Here is a 23,119-nt window from a genome sequence, read left to right as displayed (position 1 = left end):
AGACGAAATACGGTTGGCATATTTAGCTGGAAGGACTTAGTGATGATTGATACCATAGCAAGTGTTATGACACATGTAACTAATACATATCGCCATGATTGTCAACTTTGTGCATTACCTTCTGTCTGTTCTCCATAAAATAAAGACTAAGAAAAAACTTAAACAACTGAAGTCTGACTTTTTACAGAGCACATGAAAATATGAGCCACAAGCCTCCACCTTTGGCTGCTGAAGGGAGAGGGAGAGAGGAAGAGATCGATGGCCAAGGCATATTTGGACTGATGTTCAGCTGCAAGAGACATGATGGGAGTGTACAGTTAAAACTAAAGCATTAGGTGGGTTTTCAGGTTTGTAAGTGTTTGCTCAGCCAGGTAGACACAGGAAATCCAAAGAACTGACTAAGACTTTATGGTTATGCATTCAACATCCGAGTCATTAAAACAATTTAAACTGTTAAGAAAATCTCATGGTTTTATTTTTGTATAATGTAGCATTGAGACATCTGAACAAATCAGTATCTGGGCTGTACAGGCTGCTGTTCTTTCCTTTCGTTTCTTTGGGTTACTAGAGCAAGTGGTCAGTACATAAAGACACAACCTTTTGCATTATGGATTCTTTCCAAGGCATGCTGGTACAACACACATTTCTCTTGTCAAATGCAGCTAAGTCTAACTTCCAAACATCATGCACAAGAAACTCATCTAGTGACAACGTAAACTTGGCAGAAGGGCAGGTGATGGATCTTGCTTGCTCGCTCACTGCAGTCTTGCAGGTTTGTGTATGATATTTGGAATGTTCCGTGAGTGTGAATATATCAGTAAAGGAGAGGAGAAAGAGAAAGCACAGGTGCCTTGGGGGTACCAGCTCAGCCGTAGTTGTGCAGTGCTAGCCTGAACATGTCATTGGTGCAAACCCAGGCATCATTGATGTTCTTTAATATAAATATCTGGTGGAATCCTATGATAGGATCTTCGTCAGCCTATGGAGAGAGGGGGAAAAATATTTTAAAAAGATCTTCACTATGCCAAATATATTCAAACACATGTGGAAACAAGATTCACCAGCTGATGCCAGTGATGTCATGCTCTACAATGTACCTTACACCTCCCAACAATGCCATTCAGCTTTAAGATAGCCAAGGATTTCTCCTCTTAGATGTTCACACATATTTTTACTCAGTGATGTAGGATTTCCTCAGTGCAGCTTACCTAAAGCCAGAGTTTCTCTAAAGCCACTGGAGATTTAGCACAGATTTATTATGCTTACAGCAGCACTTGCCTCCTACAGATAAAGATGCAACTGCACTCACACAAACTGGTGGTTTCAGCAGTTCTATTTATTCTGGCTCCAAAGAACAGCCCAGCAGCAAACTGAAATAGTCATTTGGTTAAGTGTAAAAAAGCCATATGAAAGTCAGTGAAGTAATGCATTATGTTAAAATAAACCACAATCTGGTAAGAAGTTAGTTTGTGATGTAACTGCCGTGCTGGGGGCTGGCCTCAGAAGGGAGTTTCCATGGAAGTCAGCAGCAGTAACATGGCCTAAAGATGTAGCACCATGGTGGTTTAGGGAGAAGGTTCCAGAGGGTGGACCACGTGGAGCTGACTGGTTACAAGTTACTAACTCTTCTCTTTGTTTCCAGTTGCTAGTCTACATTAAGAAAAAGCTAAATACGTGAAGTACCATCATAATGTTACTTTCCCACAGGGCTGCCCAGAGGATTCAGGAGGCCTGGGGCAGGGCCGGGTCTTCGACGGCAATTCCCTCTCAGAGGGAAGGACCCGCCACCGAATTATGACGCAGCGGTGGTAGAGCTGCCGCCGATCGTGGCTTTTTTCTTTCCACCTCTTGCGGCGGTGCTTGTACTCACCGGGCGGCGCTCCGAGGCTTCGGCAGCACTTCAGTGGCGGGTCCTTCACTCGCTCCAAGTCTTCTGCTGCACTGAAGGACCCGCTGCCAAAGTGCCGCCAAAAACCCGGAGCGGCTCATGGGACCCCTGCGGGGCCTGGGGCAAACTGCCCCACCTGCCCCCACCCTGGGCAGCCCTGCTTTCCCATGTAAGCAATTGCTGGAGTTGCCATGGGATGTCCTGGGATGACAAATGAGGTGTTAAGTATCCATGAGGATCTCTATAAGATGTGGTTTACACTAAAATGTTTCAAAAACCCAGATTTGGGGTATTTAATGCCAGGTTATAAATAATCAGTAGCTGAAACTGTTAACTTGGAAGGCACTATGCTCAGCCTACACACATAATGCTCTGCCCACCACAACTTCAAGAACTTTGGCTAAGTCTTGCAGTCATGTATACCTGTCTTCAGCAGCACTGCTCCTGACCAGGTTGAGGGGTCACTTCAAGGTGACCCAAGACCCAACTCAGGGCCAAGTGAAGAACCAAACTAGACTGTCCGACTCAAAGCCCATACCACATGCTTTAAGAACTATGTGTTTGTTAGTATGAGATCTCTTTGGAACACAAACATGCAAATGTTCTTCAGAAAGTGACTTAATACAGCTTTAACTAGAGAGGCCAAATGGTTCCCTAAGAATCGATTCCCATCTCACAAGAGATGGAACATTCTGTGGCCTCATACAAGTGATTTTCATCTCTTCTCCACAGGTTTATAGCCGGGGTTCTCAAACTGGGGGTTGGCACCCCTCAGGGGGTCATGAGGTTATTACGTGGGGGGTCGTGAGCTGTCAGCCTCCACCCCAAACCCTGCTTTGCCTCCAGCATTTACAATGGTGTTAAATATATTAAAAAGTGTTTTTAATTTATGGGGGGGGGTCACACTCAGAGGCTTGCTATTTGAAAGGGATCACCAGTAAAAAAAAAAAAGTTTGAGAACCACTGGTTTAGAGATATATTTTGGAGCTGCCACAAACAAAAGTTGACACCACTGCTCCATTCTTCAAGTTTTAAGAGTCTGCATCTTCCCCAACCAATAGCCATGGATCAAGAGCATCAGATTAAATTGCTTTGGCAGGTCTGCAACTCGATATTAAATCAAGGATTTTCTATTCTCTTCTTTTTGAGCATCAATAAGCAAGTAAATCTAAAGGGAATTCCACTGGGAATAGCACTGTAATAGCTCTGAAGTTCTGAACAGAGACTTCTTGGCATCAGCACAGTGTGAACACAGAAACTGCTAAACCAGATTAGACCAATGGTCCAGCTAGTCCCATTATTCTGCCTCTGACAATGGCCAGCACCAGACGTTGCAGAGGAAATTGCTAAAAGCCTACAATAATGGAATAATCGCCCTTATGGGAAGTATCTCACCTCATTTAGAGATTGGTTTATGCCCTGAAACAGGAGGATTTCTCTCACTTCTAGATTTAACCTGTCAAATATAACTCTGGATTTTCTCATAATTCATACAAATATCTAAACCTTTTATGAATCCTAAACTCTTGCTAGTGCTTGATATTTTGTGGCAAAGAGTTCCGCAGATCTGTTGTGTTCAGTACATAGAGGAGTATTTCTTTAACAGTTTAAAATGCATGCCTTCCAATGTCCTTTGACCCAGAGAACCTGACCAAGGGCTATGAATGAAGCTAAGTGATTACACAGTAAGCCGTAAATTCCATCACTGATAAGAGCTTGTTTATTGGCTTAATTTGGGCTGGGTTTCCATTTCCTGATGGATACTGTTTAGCTGGGATTGCATCTTACCACAGCCATCAACAGCCATTCAAGCACACTCTTTTGCTTGCCTTCCGGCTTCCCTTGTTTAGTCTGTTGTGCCTTTATTATTGGCTGCATGCTACCTCCATGCTAAGCCATGGATTTTAACAGCAGAGTTGGACTAGTTTCTCTTTTTGTGATTCCCCTTTCCAAAGGGAAGTGTCACTATGCTGGATTTTGGTACCTTTTCTCTTTGAGGATGTTGAGCATAGTTACACTGCAGTCACTATTATTTAATGGTTCAGCCATAGCCCTGATCAACTCCTTCAGAACTAGCTGTTTCAAAAAATTTAAACTGCTTCTTTAAACCTTTGCTGACCAGACTGACTATAGGAACAGCCATATGGGTCAGACCAATGGTCCATCTAGCCCAGTATCCCATCTTCCAACAGCGGTGAATGTCACAAAGGGAACGAAAGAACAGGAAAATCAGCAAGTGAGCCATCCTGTTGTCCAGTCCTGCAACTTATCTAATTCTTTTTTGAACCCAGTCATAGTTTTGGCCTTCACAATATCCCCAGGCTGACTGTGTGTTGTGTAAAGAAGTGCTTCATTTTGTTTGTTTTAAATCTGCTGCCTATTAATTTCATTGGGAGCCCCTGGTTTGTGTGTTATGTGAAGGGGTAAATAACACTTCTTTCTTCACTTTCTCCACACCTTGCATGGTTTTAGTAATCTCTTTTCCAAACTGAACGGTGCCAGTCTTTTTAATCTCTCCTCATATGGAAGCTGTTCCCTTAATCATTTCTGTTGCCCTTCTCTGTATTTTTCCCATTTCTAATATATCTTTTTTGAGATGGGGTGGCCAGAACTACGTGCAATATTCCAGGTGTCAGTGTAGCACTGATTTATATAGTGGCATTATGGTATTTTCTGTCTTATTATCTATCCCTTCCTAATGGTTCCTAACATTCCATTAGCTTGTTGCCCAGGTTATAGAATGAAGTCACCCATTATTACTGCTTTATTTGATTTTTGTTGCCTCCACATTGTACACAGTATTTTTTCTGACCCGGAGGCCATTAGTACACAACTCTAGCAGCATATTTGTATAACTTGGCATTTGCATCTCTGCAGACTTGACTGAATGGGCCTCTTCACTCAAATTCTGTCTCATGTTTTAGGGAGTCTCCTTAGCTACAGTTCTACTCCCACCACCTCTGCATATGTTCCAGGGGCTCTCAAGGTACAGTATACTCCCACCAGCACTGCAGACTAATCTGCCCTTCCTTTTAAGCTGGTTACTAGGTATCACAGTAGCCCACTGATTTTTGGAGACCAACCATGTTTCAGTAATACCATTCAGGTCAGGCGCCTCTTCCACTGCCAGGCATTCCACTTCAGCCCGTCTGCTTTATATGCTTCTTGTATACAGACAGACATTTATCTTCGGTTTTGGCCACCATGCCTATTTTACAGCTTAGCTCTGGCACCCAATTACTGTTCTGGAATGTATCTCTGATCTCATGGCGAAGAATTAAGCTACGTTTACACTACTGACCTTACAGTGGCACAGCTGTACTACTGCAGCTGCGCCTTTGTAAGGTCTCCTGTGTAGCTGCTCTATGCAATGGGGAGGGCGCTCTGCCACTGGCATAATTAAACCACCCACAACGAGCGGCAGTAGCTATGTTGGCAGGAGGGGGGAGGGATAGCTCAGAGGTTTGAGCATTGGCCTGCTAAACCCAGGGTTGAGAGTTCAATCCTTGCGGGGGCCATTTAGGGAACTGGGGTAAAAATCTGTCTGGGGATTGGCCCTACTTTGAGCAGGGGGTTGGACTGATACCTCCTGAGGTCCCTTCCAACCCTGATACTCTGAGATGCTCTCCCGCCAACATAAAAGCACCAGTGTGGACAGCGCTGTCAGTAAAACTTACATTGGTCAGGGGTGTGTTTTTTTCCACACTCCTGACTGACAAAAGTTCTACTGACAAAAATGCTAGTGTAGACATAGCCTTAATGTCACAGGTTCTTTCATATTTTCATGTCTTATCTGGCAAGTTTCAAACAATGCGCTAAAGTGTTTACCATGCATCACAAACATACAAGTTTCCCAAGTGATACAAGCTGCATATTCCCTTTTTCAATTGGACACTTTACATACAGAATTAATTATTCTAAATTCATTCTGTAGTAATCACTTCTAAAACCACACCCCATAAAGGAGCATTTGGAGAACCACATATTGCTTTGAAAATGCACAAGCAACAGCCATGCTACTCAGACACTACAAGACCAATCAAGGTGTAAGAGCAAGCAGAGAGCATGCCTTACTCAGGAAGGAAGGTGAAGACCACCAGAGATGGAGAGAGGGCAGAGGTTAAACGTTGTGGAGGGCTAGCCTGAAGACTTCATTGGTGCACACCCAAGCACCTTGAAAACTTTTCAACAAAAAGGTTTGGTGGAAACCTAGAACTTGGTCATCGTCTGCCTGAGCAGGAGAAAGAAAAGACACGTAACTAGACAGAAACAAGTTCCAAGAACACGGGGTGCCACAGTCATTGCTGGATTTGGCTGAAGCAGGTAGAAACTATGGGCCTCAAACGCTGTCTCCTCTTCCTGTCTGAACAAACAAATGCTCATCAGGGAAGGGAGAAGCAGCAAGAAGTGATGGGAACAAAATTAGAATACATGGGAGAATTTAGTTTATCCTTCCCACACTACTTCCAGATGTGTAAAGTAATGACAAAATACTAGCCCAGCTACAAAATCTGCTTGCTCATCCTGACCATCGCAATTACTAAAAAGCACTACTGCCCCCAAGATGAGTTTTGAGAGGCTAGTTTAATATCTGTTTAAGAAGTTTTTTTGCCAATGAAAGCGTGACTGATGTACTGTTTCTGCTCAGATACAATAAGAATCGAGAGACCCATATCACAATCCTTCTCACACCAGCGCAGTGTCCCTTGAGAATGGGAAATAAAAAGCATTCTTATAGAACACTCTGCTGGTCCATCCTCCTCTGTCACTTATTCAACGAGATTGTCACTGTCTCGTATTCAACGAGATCTAAGGATGTGAGGCTAGGTCCATTAAAGGAGACAGCCTCAGAAGCACATGGACAGAAAGGGGAACATCTTACTACTTTTCTAAAGCACTCCGAGGATAACGCGTTCAACAAAATGGAGGTTTTGGGTCTGAAGGATGAGACTTTGAAGTACGCCTAAGGTAGTTAGGAGCACAAGTCCCACTGACATTACTTGGAACCTGTGTTCCTAGGTCATCTGGACACATCTGAAGAGCCCAACCAAAACCCACAGCAAGCATGTCTCCTTTTTTAGTCAGCATGTAGCAAACATCTTTCCTTTTGCCCTTCCTGACATTTCGAATGCTTTGTGCCTCACTCAGGCTACTTCAGTGCAGTCTGCGTTTTGGAATGTTTACTAGCAAATGCCTGCACAAAGCAATGCGTGTTTAAAAGCCAATAACGGGTTTGGAAATTTTTGCACTAGTCTCCATGGTGCTTGTAAGTATTTGGCATTATGGTCCTATGTACTAGATTAGGAGCCAGAAGAACTGGGTTCTTTTGCTGGCTCTGTCGCTGATCTGTTCCATGACTTTAGCAAAGTCACTTCCGTTCTGTGCTTCAGCTTCTCCCTCTAAAGTGGAAAGCATGATATTTTTCCTCTCTGTAGGATGCTTTGAGATCTACGGATCAGTGCTGTTTAGGAGCTAAATGTTTTTCAGAAGTTAAAGATTACATCTAAATAGCTGGACGCTTGCAGCCCTCTGGCTTTGTTACTGCTGTTTTGGTAAGATCTGAGTATCAGTAATGCCACTGCTAAATTCACAGACTGATTCCAGTCGACTGTCTATTTTTCAGGACTAACACAAGGATATTACAGTGCATCAGTTTCAAATGTGTGCGTATTCACAAGTCTTCTGTCCACATGTGACAGCTAACCAGATGGATGGATGGATGGACAGGACAAAGGTGGGGGGAATAGCTCAGTGGTTTGAGCATTGGCCTGCTAAACCCAGGGTTGTGAGTTCAATCCTTGAGGGGGGCACTTAGGAATCTGGGGCAAAAATCAGCACTTGGTCCTTTTAGTGAAGGCCGGGGGCTGGACTCGATGACCTTTGAAGGTCCCTTCCAGTTCTAAGACATAATAATAGGATATATACCTATTAATTTATTTATTATTAGCATCTCCTTTACTAGAAGAGTCAGTTTGCTAAGCTTCAGTGTAACAAGCACTGATGAGGATTTTCCTTCATGCTAAGCAGAGGCAAATGGAATTCCAGTGACACACAGCACATTCAAGGCAGAAGCCAAGGCCAGCCATCACTGTGTCCATTCAGACCGTGGGTCCAATTGAAACATCTGGTGCCAACATGAGCCCCAAAATGCTAAACCAGGCACATTTAAACATAGGAGCCCAAGTCTGCCTCATAGAATCTCAGGGTTGGAAGGGACCTCAGAAGGTCATCTAGTCCAACCCCCTGCTCAGAGCAGAACCAATCCCCAGAAAGATTTTCCTGCTTCTGTACCCGACACCAACAGAAATGAAGGAAAGGTGCAGACCCTTTGCTACAAGCTACATTAATGGTTTGACTCACTTCACAGATAAGGAAAAAAAGGATGATCCAGTGCTACACCACATGGTGACAGACAGCTGGCAAATGCTTTGTATACGTGAGCAGTGTATATCTGTCCAATAACCACATGCACTGTCCCGTGATCCCTGCAATACTTTGTCTTGACTTGCCAAGTTGTACTTTCCATAGAAGGATAAAGAAGTTAAAGATAAGTAGGATCTATGGCAGGGGTAGTCAATAGGCAGCCAGTGGGCCAGATCCAGACAGCCAGAGGCTTTTGAACCGACCGTGACATCTTTTTATTTACTTATTTTCATCATTATTGGTTTTGTATTATTTTCTCTGGAGTCTGCACTTTGAAAATACCTTGACCAAGAAATGTGGACCTTGACAAAAAAGAATTGATTACCCCAATTTACAGCATCAAAAAGTGGTGTACGTGATAGGTCCTAGACTGCACTGTCCATGGTGAGGTCCATCCTACTGCAGAACCAAACCTAACAGTTTACAAAGCCAATTCTTAAGGAGATTAAAGGGCAGGACCCCACAGCCACAGGATTTACCTGCAAATACATCCCTTGCTGCAGAATTGTGATCCACTTTAAAAAAAATCCTACCCTTTATGGCAGGGGTCCCCAATGCGGTGCCTGTGGGTGTCATGGCGCCCACCAGGGCGTCTAAGTGTGCCCGCGTACTGGCCGGCAGACAAGCATCCGCCGAAATGCCGCCAACAAGTAGTGTCATCCAGGTGTCGCCGCCAAAATACCACCGAAAAACAGCAGCATTTCGGCGGCGACACCTCTGGATGACGCTACTTGTCGGCGGAATTCCACGGTCCTCCATGGCTCGTCAGATGGAAAAGGTTGGGGACCACTGCTTTATGGTGATGAAGATAAATTTGAAAGCATGAATGGTGTAACTACTGCAGCTTCATCTGCCCGAGATGGCAGAGAACCTGAAAGTGCCTCAGATATGGACGACCCCCAGTCACCTCAACTAGGGCCCTATGCTAAGATTCTGAGATTGTCAAATTTAGTATTCCCCCTTCACCACCATCTCCCCGCCCAAAAAGAGAGACATGGAATTCAGCATTTTTGCCATGGAATAGTTATTTGCTGCAGCCAGGTGCCTGACATCTCGCTCTACAGTTTTCCTCACTGGGGTTAAGTTCATTGTTTATACTGCATGTTCACAGCACTGTCCCATGGAACCAAGCTGCAGAGGCTAGTGGACCAGAGCTGGAGTCCAGTTTGCAGCTAGGGACCCAGAAGTATAGGTTGGCCAGCTGGGCTACCTCTAGAACAGTGCAGCAGCCAAGGCTTGGGAGCCAGGGAGATGAACTTCTGAGGTCAGCTCCACGTTTGTCTCCCAGCCCCACATGAGAGGGAAGCGGGTTCTGAACAGGACTGCCTGGGCAGTTGGAGAAGCAAAGGCCTAGGCTACCTGGAGAATGCAGGGAAAAGCACACCCTTGAAAATAATCAATGAGAATTTTCACTGATGAGCCACAGCTTGGGGGAGGGAGAAGAGGGGGCATGATAGAAACAGGACAGACAAGGGGACATAGATTGAAATGCAAAGGGGTAATTTGTGATGGTACAATGTAGTTGTTACTGCCATTTACTATCTGGGCTCCAATTATAGGGTAATTCTTGGTCTTCACTAAAAGAGGAAGACCTGTAGTTTAAGGTTTCAATAATGTCCAGAAGCAGGAGGTGTGAGACCAAGAGCTGCTCTTCCCCAGTACCCAACGTGAGCAGGTAGGGCAGATCAGCTCCTTTGGGGGCTCCAGGGGATTTAAATCACTCCGATCCAGCCTGACTCTAGTCCATCCCAGATTCTCCTGGAGGTTTGATGACAAGAACATGCTGTTTCCAGAGCCATCTGAAGGACTAATCGTTGACAGTATTCCATGAAGGAAACTGGAGCATGCTAGCCAGAAGCTGGATAGGTGTCATGGCAGCATGACACTCTCACAGGACCCAAAATGCTTCTGGCACACCTCACTGAGTGTTAATGCAAGTTTAAGATTTCCCAGTAAAGGGCAAGTCCTGGCTTTGGCTAGTTTCTTTAAGGAACTTTGTGGCCTCAAGGACAAGGCAGCTCTTATTCTAAACAAGAAACCCAACAAATCCTCTCAATCTATGGTCTTCAGGCCTTTGGAAGCACAACGGTTCCCCCAGAGAGGTGGAGGACCAAAATGACGTTGATTTAGTTCACCAGCACAGCAAAGGTGACAATGTATACATTGTGTGTTCAGGGCAAACTGAAGCCATATAGGTAAAAATAATCTGGAGTAGCATTCCCTCTAATTTTTCCCACTCATGTGCGGAATGCGTTTTGTTATGTGCACCAATATGGAGGTGATGTGTGACAAATCACCTCCATATTGGTGCACGTAACAAAATTAATGGGAGGGGGAGGGACGAGAGGACCCCCACTCCCACCCCCCCCCCCCCGCAGCCCTTTCCAAAAGACTCCCCCCAGCCCTTTCCCTGCTGGCAGCACACAGAGCTCCAGGGGAGGGGCCCCCCTCTCCCCTCCAGCAACAGCGAGCGAGCAAGCTCCCGGAGCCAGGGGACAGGCCCGTGGCAGCCCTGCACTCCCCAATTTGCTCTCCTCCTGAGTCCCCGCCCACCTCCTACCTCTCTCCTCTCCAGGCCCCTGCTGCACGGCCCTTTACAGCCTACCGCGCGGCCATGCAGCTTAGAGGGAATTTAGATCTGGAGTAGCTTCAAGAGAAGGGACCTCTTCAATGCTAGATGGCATGAGCTCACTCAGACAATATTACCATTCCTGAATCAATTTTGGCCAGAAAGAGGCAGAACAGGATTGCAATAACTCAGATGCAATCCCTGGGGATTTTACCCAAGTGCCGTATCAGTCAGCCCTACTCTCCCCATACTACGGCTGACTAACCTTAATCCAGCTGCCTGCACAGAAATGGAATAGCCAGGCTCCATTCCAAGGACTGTCAACTAATATGAAGGACTACTGGACTGTCCTTGCACTTCCACGGACCACCTGTACCAGAGGGCAGATGGAAGCATCACAGCTTGCACTGCTAAACTGTATGAACAAGGTAACCAAATTTACACCTTCCTGAAGAATTATGACCCAAGCTGCCATTAAACAGAAACTGTATCAGTTAAGACAGTGGTTCTCAACCCTCAGTATTGGATGTGGCCCACATATCATATTGTGGGCCGTATATGTGGTCCATAAATGGTAACTAGGTTGAGAACCACTGTGTTAAGACCTTTACTGCAGCAATTACCTCAGTGTGAACGAGAACAGCAGGACATCTAAAGAAGTGATGCTTCACATGACATTGTTGAGGTGCAGTGGTTTTATGAAGGGCTTTTAATCTAGCATGGCAAGCAGTCTCTCTTGGAAATGCCCTACACCAGAAGCATGACACCCCAGTGGAGGCATTAACAGGTGCCTCCAAGGTACATAAGCTGTTTTACAAACATCCTGAAGAGAACGTCAGGACATTAGCGTTTGTTTCTCTGTAACGGAAAGGAGAGTTTACCTTAAGTTGTCCCACAACCATACTGAGTATACAACTGTCAGGCGTGGGCTGGTGGTCTTGTGATGTGATGCTGTGCTGTATTTTTTGAAAAGGAAGGCTCTACAATGAGAAGGAGAAGAACAGGGTGAGCAGATAGGAAGTGTTCCCCTCCTCAGAATATATTATACAATACACGTTTCATGTAGGAAATCAGTTAAGTGCAGTGGCATAAGAAGCTGAACTAGTTTGGAAATAGACACAAGTTTATATTCTCAGTGCCACAGAAAGATGCAGGTGGTCAGCAGAAAAACACAGGCGCTCAGTTGAAGACTTTCTACTAAAGAACAAAATTAATTTTACAGATAAACAAATACTCCATAAGCCCCATCTCAAAGTGCAAGTTGGATTTAGCAGCTACCCTTTTAATGAAAAACACCTTCTCTCTGGCGTGACAACCTGGACTTGTTCCTTCCAGCCCTGTGAAATGCTGCAAGAAATCTTCACCAGAGAGGCCCTTATAATTATGTTATTGTAGGTTCTCATCTCAGAGTCCCCATTCTCTTCTCCCTTTCTTTCCTTTCTGTACTCCACTTTCTAGCATCTTCACTCCTCTTATCTGTCCTCCTCAGTTATTTCAGACACATGGATACGACGGCAAGCTAAATTCAGCTAGGTTGACCACAATCAGCTAACCCATTTTTAAAGGCGTTGAGCCCTGTCTCCACCAGCTGCTAAGCAGTGCTTAAAAAGCCCTCCCCTTTTTTCTTAATTTAACTAGACAGCGCCTTATGGTCGCTTTATAAATGAAGTGAAGCTCTGTTCAATATGAACTTTCATGCTCGTCAGAACTGCATTTGAAACAAAAGCTGTGCTAATATCACTGAGGCAGGTGGCATGCAATTTGAGATCCAAGACCCACAGCCCTGCCAGTAAAGACCACAAACTTTTACTTTCTCATCAGTATAGTGGCTGCCAGCAGAGGGCTCAGAAATGTCAAGTTTAGTCAAATGTACCTGTAGGGAGAGCGTCTCGGTTTCTACATGGGAGGAAATGCTTCCCTTATACTTTGGAAACTGGTGCTTTCTTTTAATATAGTCTGGTTCAGTAAGCACCTCACATGTGAACAGCTGATGAGCACTGGATTTGAGAGAAAAGTTGGGCATGACAATTATATTGTTGGTCTGCAGAAGGGAATAGTCTATCTATAGCTAATGCAGCAGGTTTATTAAGTTCAGCATCATACACAGAACATCTTTGAGGGCACAACAAAAAGCAGCATTTAGTAGCAGGCCAACGAACGCCCTTGTTGGTGGCAGTGAATTTGTGCACCCAATGCGTGGCAGAGACTCTAGAGAGTAGATGTTTGCCATATTGGTGATAATGTGGCTGCCTGACAACAAGTGCCATGGTTAGGTTAGGCAGGACATTCATTCAAATCCCCTTGCCCATTCTCCTCTGAGCCTCACTTTCTGATACATTTCCCCAGGCAGAATCGCTGAGATTTTAGCAGAACCCTGCTTGCTTTGCAATGTCCCATAGCTCCTCACCTGGCCACAGACCTAGTGGCTGCTAAGAAAATTTGCAGGAGGTGGATTGAAGGGGTTTCACTGTAAGATGCCATCTGAGTTTATTTTGGTTGCTGCTCCCCTTATATGCGCTGCTGTCTTTTTAGCACAAGTGGTCCTATGTGTGGTTATGTGCTTTTCACTTACAAAAATAAAGATTTTAAATTAAAAAAAAAAACTTCCTTCAGAAATGCAAGAGAAGAATCATAAGATTATTCTGTGAGTTACAGCAATAGCAATTCAGGAGATCTGCATTCAGTTCTTAGCTCTGCCAGACTTCCTGTGACACCCTGGGCAAGTCCCTTATCTCTGTGCCTGGGGCTATGGCTTCACGGTCTTGTTTAGAGTTAGTCATCTCCCATGTAAAAAAACCAACACTCCTTTTTTGCAATGAAGATACAGCCTTCAGTTTTGAGCTGTAAAATGGGGATAACACTACTTCTCTTCTCCCACCTTGTTTTTATTTAAACTGCAAACTATTTGTAGCAGGCACTGTCTCACTGTGCGTCTGCCACTGGGGCCCTGATCTGGGGAGGTGCCTCTAGGAGCTACAGATAAAAGAGTCACAATTAATACTGCTAGCCTTCTCATCAAGGGAACTTTAACTCCACATATCCTGGTGTGCCACCATTCCAGTTCTGGGAATTAAACTCTTGAGGGACACTGCCTATATCGTTTTAGACTGGGTCCAGGGGAATCAGCCAAGGAAGGCTCTGCGCTCACAGCTGTTGAAATCTCAGATCAGCGCCACTTTCCGTAACTCGCCTGCTAAATGGTGTGTTGAGGGAGGCGGGAGAAGAGGTTAAATCACTGAGCCTCTGATTCCCTGAGCTCTTCCTTGAGAAGCCAGAGCCCAACTTCCGCCTCTCCCTCATTGAATCAGGCAGGGAAACTCCCCTGCAATGATGCTCACAAGAAAACCTATGTTTTCATATGCAAGAAAGGTCAGTCAACGGGCCCAGGTTTTAAATGCCAGTTGTCCGAGTGTCTGGTGATCACAGTCACTTGTCTGGCCTAAATTTTTAGCTTGCCTGGGGATGCCTCCTAGACTGGTCTTCCTGCTCCTACCTGGGGAGCCATCCTGCCTTTCCTTTCCAGTCGGACAAGGGAACACCAGGTAAACAGAGGCAGTTTTGTTTTGAATTGGAGAGTTCAAACAGTATAGGCTAGAACTGACACGAATACTTCCCAGATTGAAATTTAGTGTTTGAACAACACTCATCAGCATGGCCACATTCAATTTAACACGAATCCAAGAGAGAACTCCAGAGCCACCTGTAGCAGGCTGAACACCCGCTCCAGCCCTGAAGGGGTTGGAAAAGCCCTGCAGAGGGCTGGGGCTGTGGAAGGGAGCAAAACCCTGGCTGACTGGGGGAAGTGGCTGCAGCTGGGGCCACGCCCCAAACTGAGCAACTGGGCCTTATAAGGTGACCAGGGCAGCCGGAAGCTCAGGAGTGTCACTCTGACTGGAGAAAGAGACAGGCCTGGCTGCTGGGGAACTCACTTGGGGACCTAGAGTGAGGCAGGGCTGGGGAAAGGCCTTAGGGGCTGGGAAGCCCCAGGCCAGCAACTCCCCAGGCTGCAGGGCCTGGTCCTAGGCCCACCTAGGTATTGGGCTTGCAGAGGGGCAACCTGAGGGTGGGTAAAGGCAGCCAGCCCAAACCCCTTGTTGCCTGTGATGATTGGCTGGTAGACTGCAGTCCGCCCCAGGGCACGGGGGCTAGATGGTGACTGGCAGTAGCCACGACTGAGGCGACGTGGGGATAGGGGGTGGGGGTTCCCCTGGGTGGGGAGACCCAGAGAGAGTGGGGTAGTACCCAAGACAAGGGCTCCAGGAGGGACACAAGGGCCAATGACAGGCGGGACACCTGGACTACAGAGGGCGCTCCGACGACTGGTGAGCTAATTCCCAAGACAACAAGCAGGTGGCGCCGCAGGGGTAAGTCCACTCCCTTCCACACCCTTTGAAAAATGGCATGTCTATGAAAGCACTGCTGCGGGTCCACCAGGTCTGTTGAGCTATCATACCGCAAAGCCATCTAAGGTGAGAAATTTGGGCTGGAGGTGGAATTGTCAGCTCCAATAGCTGCTGAAGTTCACCTTGTTTTTCAAGAGACCAGCTTTTCTAGAGCAACCCACAGCAATAAAACAAAAAAAACCCACCCAAATCCCAGACAGTGGAAAACCGCCTCAAGCTTCCGCTGCTCAGAACAGAATCACCCTACCAAGCCTGGATTCTCATGGATGCAGACACATGCTAGGTCCTCTTCAGATAAGCTCTTTGGGAGAAGGGATTTTTAATCCAGGAACTCCTAAAGCTTGAAACTGGGCTGCCTTCCCCATCTCTATTTCCTGTACATTCAAGTACAAATATCTTTCATATGTGCTTCCAACTCCATTGTAGGAGGTCAACAACCAAAGACTATTTCTTGAAGAAATGTCTTCCTTTCTAGAAGATGAGGTTGCAGAGTCTTCTGGAGAGTTGTAGAGTAAAGAGAGTCCCACAATAGCAGGACTGTGCAGCACAATCTCTAGAGGAACAGGAGTTTATGCACTTATAGGCCTTGTATGTGCTAAATTAACTGCATGAGCCACCTTGCAAAACAGAAATGAAGAGATTATGGGGAGAATTAACAGCCCACTCTCTGTAGTAAGAAACTGGGATTTTTAGGATTTCAAAGCTCTATTTTCTGGAGAGAATTAACTCCAGAAACTGACAAAACTGGGAGACTTTCTGCAGACTTTAGAGATGTACTAGGGAACTTGGTTTTCACTTGACAAGAGAATTACATGTTATCTGTTAGCAGCAGCAGCAGCAGGTACTTTCATGCCAAACATGGATGTTTAGCATTGATTCTGCATCTCTGCAGGCCCTTGATTCACTAGAAGCCAGCAGTGTCTCCAAGGGACAGCAGAGTGTCTCTAGAGTTGTGCGTTGCAAAGGACACTGGAAATCCACGTCCCATAAAAGCAATATTTGAACACAGAGTCATCACCTCTGAGTAAGCAACAGAACTACAGAATCTTGTCCCATTAATAATGTCCCAGCCAGCCCAAGAAGCGAATATGTCAATGCTGCGAGTCTCAACTAGTGGACTGCATGGAGTGTTTTCTAATAACTTGCATCAGAGGAAGAGCCAAGGAAAGAATACATTCAGTGAGGTGAATACCCCATACAGCCCAATGAGAGAGAATCCTGTGACAGAAGAGAAATTTGAACCTGACTCACGCAATAGCTCAGAAGTGGAACGGTTTCCCTACACAGAGTGCTAGGGAACATGTTCTAAAGTTCCTAAGTGACTCAGGAGCCTAAGACCCATTTTCAAAGTTTAGGTTCTCAGTCACTTCTGAACATGTGATTTAGACACTTTTGAAAATGTTACCTTCCCTGTGAGAAGCAAAACAATTTAGATCTTTAGAGCAGTTTCCCAAAACATTTTGTTTAGAAAAAAAACATTGCATGGACTTACGGAGAGTTTTTCAACTATAGCTGTTTTGCCCTGGCATTGCTGCCCTTCCCAGGTAAGGCATGATGCATCAATCTGAAACAAGCAAAACAAATTTGGTCACAGCCTGCTTGGGAAAGTAAATAAACTAATTCTCTTCAATAACGCCAGCAAGGGCAGACTTACCAATGCTATGCATGCACACAGATTTATCAGAGCTCAAACTGGCTACACTCAGCTTCCCTAGGAAAAGTGAGGCATGTAACTGTTTGCATGGTTCTCTACGGAGCAATGAATTATGTTATGTCAATTACACACTTGCACTGCCTCTTGTAGCTAGCTCAATGGATTGCCAGGACTGTTAATAAGGGTAGGAGTCACTACTGGCTGCCAAGGGTACAAGGTAAGGAAATTAGTTACCTAAAGGGAGAGGGGAAAAAACAAATGCAGACGAAGCAATACAAGTAGTAATTGGTTTTTCCTGGTAGTCTGTGGGATTGGGTAATGACGACACTTCATAATCAGAATATATCGGTCAAAAAAGCTGCTTCAATTGTGTCAGAGCAGGTGGTGTTTTTTTCTGGAAACTAAAGGAGGACAGGAAGAGAAGTAAAGGACATCAGACACACCCAGAACAGATGGCGAGCATGAAGAATTTATGCTAACAAATCTGGTACAATTACTTACAGAAATGTAGAGATTAAAAATAGACACGTCTTTCAGGGCCCCCAGTTCATTTCAGGAAAAGGCAGAAAACTTTCTAGAGAACCATTCTAAAACTTCATCCAGTCTGGTTTTCAAGTGATTCAGACAGCTTCCATTTCTGAGCCCTTCTAGGCTGTAAGAGGCAAGAAGCCTGCCCTATCTGTGGTCCACTAAAGCTGCTTACTATGAGCACCAGAACAAATGGCCAGTAGAAGTTTGTTCTGACTGCATCCTCCGAAACCATCTCCTGTCAGATCAAGGCAATGGCTACACTAGGAGCTTACAGCGGCGCAGCTGAGCTGCTGTAAGATCTCTAGTGTAGCCACTCTAAGCCAACAGGAGAGAGCTCTTCCATCGACTTAATTAATCCACCCCCAATGAGCGACGATAGCTGTGTCGGCGGGAGAAGCTCTTCCTCTGACATGGCACTGTCCACACCGGCACTTAGGTCAGTGTAATTACATCACTCCGAGGGTGGCTTATTCACACCCGAGTGACGTAAGTTATACCAACATAAGTAGTAGTGTAGACATAGCCCAATAAACTGGATTCTCTGAAGCATGAGCATTAAAAATCACATCATCTTCCTTTAAAAAAATAAATAAATCTTGATTTAACTGAGCTTTACGAAGCCAAAACCTAATTGGAAATTTTGCACTATTGCAATTTTTATGTTTATAATCAACTGAATTATAAGTGCAGTTTTTTTAAGCAGTTTTCAGTGTCATTAATGGTAGGATTTCTTGTCTGAAGCCCTCAAGAAACTGGAACATTAAAACTATATTTATTCAAAACTTCTTATAAATCCATAATGGTATAATATCAGTGTGTCTACAAAAAGCTTGCAATTTTAACACAAAAAAATTGTTTAGCACTTCAAAACAAAGTTCAAATTTGTGAAAGCTTTCTGTGAACACACACACAGTTTTATCATTATTAATTTCATAATGCAACATTTTAAACAAAATTACAATCCAGGATACAAAATCGTAATTTAGTTACCTGAGAGTCCCATTATTCAAACTGACTGAAGGTGCTTTAAAGGCTTTCAGAATTTAAATGCTCAATAAGGTAATAAGGTAAGTCAGCTTTGTAGACCTATCTGTTCTCCAGCAAATATCTGATTGCACTAAGCTGAGTGATGAAAACAGGTAATTCAACACCAGTAGAAGAAACTGGAGCTGTTAACAGTTGCAACTCTTCTTTCAATGTTGTCTTTCTTTGTTTTCAGCCAGGCTCTTTACTTGAGATTTCCATCTCTGAACAGCTGTTACATTTTTCAGTATTTCACAGGAGAAAGTAACTTTCTGAAATAAAGACAACAGTAGCCTGCTACAGCAGATACTGTCAGCAGAAACCCATTAAGTGTCAATTGCCCTGTTGTGAGTGGAAACTGGCACATGCAGGTATCAATCATATTTTACAAAGTGACATGGCATTAATGCACGATCATAATGCTTTCAGAACATGCACCACAATTGTAGTCAGTAAATTTATTCAGTCTTCAGGACTTCAACAGTTTCAGCAACTGAACATGAATTCCTCGCTACAGAACTAAGGGCTACTGCTATGGACATCCACATCTAAAGCAATGCCTCTGCACCCCTCTTCACACCAGTATTTGTCACCTTCTGGCAAAGACTCAACATCCTGTCTATACTGTTAGCAGATTTTCATTAACTGGCCTTTGAAGAAGTACTCCACCTTACTTCAGGAGGTATGACAAAAAGTGATCAGTCAATATGATCTGATATTCTCTCCTTCTAAGTCTCTTGACAGTTAATTGAGCATATGTGCAGATCAACCATGTTACTGGCAGAGATTTCCTCATCTTAGCCATATTGGCTGTCGTAAGACTAGTCAGATGGCACTTATATCCACACAGACCTTTTGACTATCACTAGCAGCTGAAGTCAAACACTCAGGTGAATGTGAATGAGCCGAGATATCAATGCTTGTCATACAAGTAAACAACTTGTGCTTCATCAATAATCATAATACATAATCAGTTCCTTGTAAACATTCTACGACTCCATCTGAAAAGGATCTGGGGATGATAGTGGAGAACAAATTGAATATAGTCAACAATGTGATGCAATTGCAAAAAAGGCTAATATTCTGGGGTGTATTACTAGGAATGTCATATGTACGACATGGGAGGTAATTGCCCTACTCTGCTCAGCACTGGTGGGGCCTTAACTGGAATAGTGTGTCCAATTCTGAGTACCACGCTTTAGGAAAGATGTAGATAAACTGGACAGAGTCCAGAGGAGAGCAACAAAAATGATAGGTCACCTGACCTACGAGGAAAGGTTAAAAACAGGGCCTGTTTAGTCTTGAAAAAAGAAGACTGAGGGGGGACCTGATAGTCTTAGCATATATGAAGAGCTGTTATAAAGAGGATTGATCAATTATTCTCCATTTTCACTGAAGGTAGGATAAGAAGTAATGGGTTTAATTTGCAGCAAGGGAGATTTAGGTTAGATATGAGGAAAAAATTTCTCCCTTAAAGGGTAGTTGAACTATGGAATAGACTTCCAAGGAAGGTTTTGGAATCCCCATCCCTGGAGTTTTTAAGAACAGGTTGGACAAACACCTGTCAGAGATGGTCTATGTTTACTTGGTCCTGCCTCAGTGCAGGGAGCTGGACTTGACATTCTCTCAATGTCCCTTTCAGCATCACATTTCTATGATTCTGTTTGGACACTCACATGCTCAGTTTCTAAAATCTCAGTCTTCTCTTCGAACACTTCACCCAGGAGACATCCAGTCACTGCAAACCCTGGTGGAGCACCATTTTAACCTTTCCGCCTTGTGACCGTTCAGTACATCTGAAGATGGTACTGCTTACAAGCACAGCACCAGCTATTATCTTGTCAGTTTTGTGTTCTAGTTTATGGTGTTCTCAAAACAAAAGATGAGAAAGATGGCCTGGGGGTATGGTCTTTTTTGGTGCTGATGAACATTAAGTGTGAAACCCAGCAGAAAACTCTGTGTAAAGTCAAATTCTATAGAAACGAGTACAGAATAGCCACTTCAGTTGTTTAAGACTAAAATGAGAAGAAAGTAACTTAAGTAAACGTAAATAAAAAACAGATGTATTTTTTTTTTTAAGATAATGATTTTATCTAACCTGCTGTACTCTGCACAGTACACTACATCACCTTGTTGCTCCCAAGCTGTTTATTCTAGTGGGTCATATTTAAGTTAGTGAAACACTTGTCCTTTCCCTTCGGTGTCATAATCACTATAACTAACTGCTTTCATATAACTAAGATCGGCAATATCCATTGGTACTTAAAACATGCCCTGTACCTTGTTGAGCTGCCACTTTGGACTAATTCAGTCAGGACCAAGCAGCTCACACCGGCCTCAGAGGGCTTATGCTCAAACAAGACTATTTTTTTATTGTTCTTTCAAAATATGGTCAACACCACACTAGCCACCCAACTGTCCGGGCGATGAAGTGATCGCCTGTTAAGTGCTTCAAGGGATCCATTGTCCCATGCCTCCATCAAGTTACTATAGTTTAGGCTTGAAATTAGACAAAGGTTTCTTATAATCAAAGGAGTGAAGTTCTGGAACAGCCTTCCAAGGGGAACAGTGGGGGCAAAAAACCTAACTGGCTTCAAGACTGAGCTTGATAAGTATATGGAGGGGATGGTCTGATAAAACTGCCTACAATGGCACGTAGCCGATCTGTGACTGTTAGCACCAAATCTCTCCAATGGCTAGTGATGGGACACTAGGTGAGAAGAGCTCTGAGTTACTACAGAGAATTTTTTCCCAGGTGTCTGGCTGCTGGGTCTTGCCCACATGCTCAGGGTCTAACTGATCGCCATATTTAGGGTCAGGAAGGAATTTTCCCTCGGGTTAGATCAGCAGAGAGCCTGGTTTTTTTTTTACCTTCCTCTGCAGCATGGGTCACTTGCAGGTTTCAACTAGTGTAAATGGCGGATTCTTTGTAACTTGAAGTCCATAAATCATAATCTGAGGACATCAGTAACTCAAGCAGAGGTTATGGGTCTATTACAGGAGAGGGTGGGTGAGGTTCTGTGGCCTGCAATGTGCAGGAGGTCAGATTAGATTATTATGATGGTCCCTTCTGGCCTTAAAGTCTATAGCACACACTTTAAAAAAAAATCTTCACTGAACTTCTGTACAAACACACAGACACAAAATGAGCCGAGTGGCTCTGTTGTGTGTGAACCAAACCTCAAGCAGACTAGAAGCAAAATGAAATCCATTTCTAGCCACAGATTCCCGATGCCCTTTGAGAGTTAGCATAGAGCTCAGATGATTCAGAATACCATCTTCTTCATTTTGGTTCAGTCTACTTCTTTTAAACACCTGTTGCTTTAAGTGGTCACAGAACAGACTGACTCAGATGCCTTTCTGGTCTTTGCTTCATTTCTGGAGAAAGGAAAGAGTCTGGCTGTTTTGGCATGGTCTGAGGGCTCTGGGTATTTCCTGAGAAACAGGTATTTGGGCTTGGTTCTTCTTTTGTCAGAGGACACATGAGAAGGGCTTGTCATGGCAGTGCATGCCCTGGCTGTGCAGAGCTGGTGGAGGAGCTGTTGAGCAATCCTCTAAGTCAGGGGTGTCCAAACTACGGCCCGCGGGCCAACTGCGGCCCGCGGGTCAGTTTTTATTGGCCCGCAGCGGCTCCGGTTGAGCTCCCGCCGGCATGCCTGCGGCAGGTCCACCGGAGCCCGGGACGAGCGAACCTGCCGCAGTCATGCCTGCGGGAGCTCAACCGGAGCCGCGGGAAGACGGGACCTGCCGCAGGCATGACTGCGGGGGGCCCCGTCTTCCCGCGCTCGTTGAGCTCCCGCAGGCATGACCGCGCAGGTTCGCCGCCCCGGCTCCGTGACCTGCCGCAGGCATGCCGGCGGGAGCTCAACCGGAGCCGCGGGAAGACTGGACCCGCCGCAGTCATGCCTGCGGCAGGTCCGCTCGCCCCGGGCTCCGGTACACCTCTTGTGTGTGGCCCGGGCCTTTCCTTATTTTTCTATATTTGGCCCTCCCCCAAAAAACTTTGGACACCCCTGCTCTAAGTGCTGAGCCCAGTTCAGGAGATCTCAGGAAGACCAACTATTGGCTACTGAAGATTCTGGCTGTCCTTGCTTGTGGAAAAAGGACCAAGCGTAAATGTTCGGCGATTAAGGGCCCATGTTCTGTAGGGATCCATAAGGAAGATGTAACTGCTGAAAAAGCTCTGCCTAAGGGTCCCTTGTGGACACGGTCTGTGAACATATATAGAAGGCTGACTTGCCCCTCTTTGCGTCACTACAGGAGAAGTTTTGGTAGGGAGTCCCTGCAGATAGTGGATTTGGTAGCTGAAGTAGGGGCCAGAGGAGTAGAGCAAGAAGCAGTGGTAGCTGGGACAGACTGCTGAACTCTCATGCATCTATTTTTCCAGAGGATGTATTTGCTGTGGAGCTGCTATACAGAGGACGCAGGAGCTGGGGCATCTACCATGCCTGCTGATACCTGCATTGTGAAGGGCATGAGGCAGGCACTGCTCATGGAGGAAGTGGTGCCCTCAAAGCCCTACCAGTGCCATCTCCATTGGGCCTGCTCTGAAATAGCCCTCCTGCAAGCAGGCCAGAGTGAAGTTGCAACCTGGGTCCTGTTGCTGGATGAAGGGGCTTCCACCAATG

The 23,119-nt window shown here is 45.1% G+C and overlaps 1 protein-coding gene across 2 annotated transcripts in view; it reads right to left on the bottom strand.

The window, feature by feature from the left end:
* Positions 1 to 444: 444 nt before the first annotated feature.
* Positions 445 to 23,119, bottom strand: part of NUTF2 (nuclear transport factor 2) — a 55,753-nt gene continuing 33,078 nt past the window's right edge. For both annotated transcript variants that reach the window (XM_039502533.1, XM_039502534.1), the window contains exons 3-5: positions 16,776 to 16,847; positions 11,762 to 11,860; positions 445 to 979 (exon numbers count right to left, since the gene is read on the bottom strand). In XM_039502533.1, the coding sequence (XP_039358467.1) occupies positions 866 to 979; positions 11,762 to 11,860; positions 16,776 to 16,847 (285 nt within the window). In that variant the 3' untranslated portion in view covers positions 445 to 865. The remainder of the gene's footprint in view (positions 980 to 11,761; positions 11,861 to 16,775; positions 16,848 to 23,119) is intronic.

This window comes from Mauremys reevesii, linkage group 16 (genome assembly GCF_016161935.1).
Source record: "Mauremys reevesii isolate NIE-2019 linkage group 16, ASM1616193v1, whole genome shotgun sequence".
NCBI lineage: Eukaryota > Metazoa > Chordata > Testudines > Geoemydidae > Mauremys > Mauremys reevesii.
The sequence above is the reverse complement of the archived record's forward strand: the minus strand, read 5'-3'. Positions and strand labels throughout refer to the sequence as shown.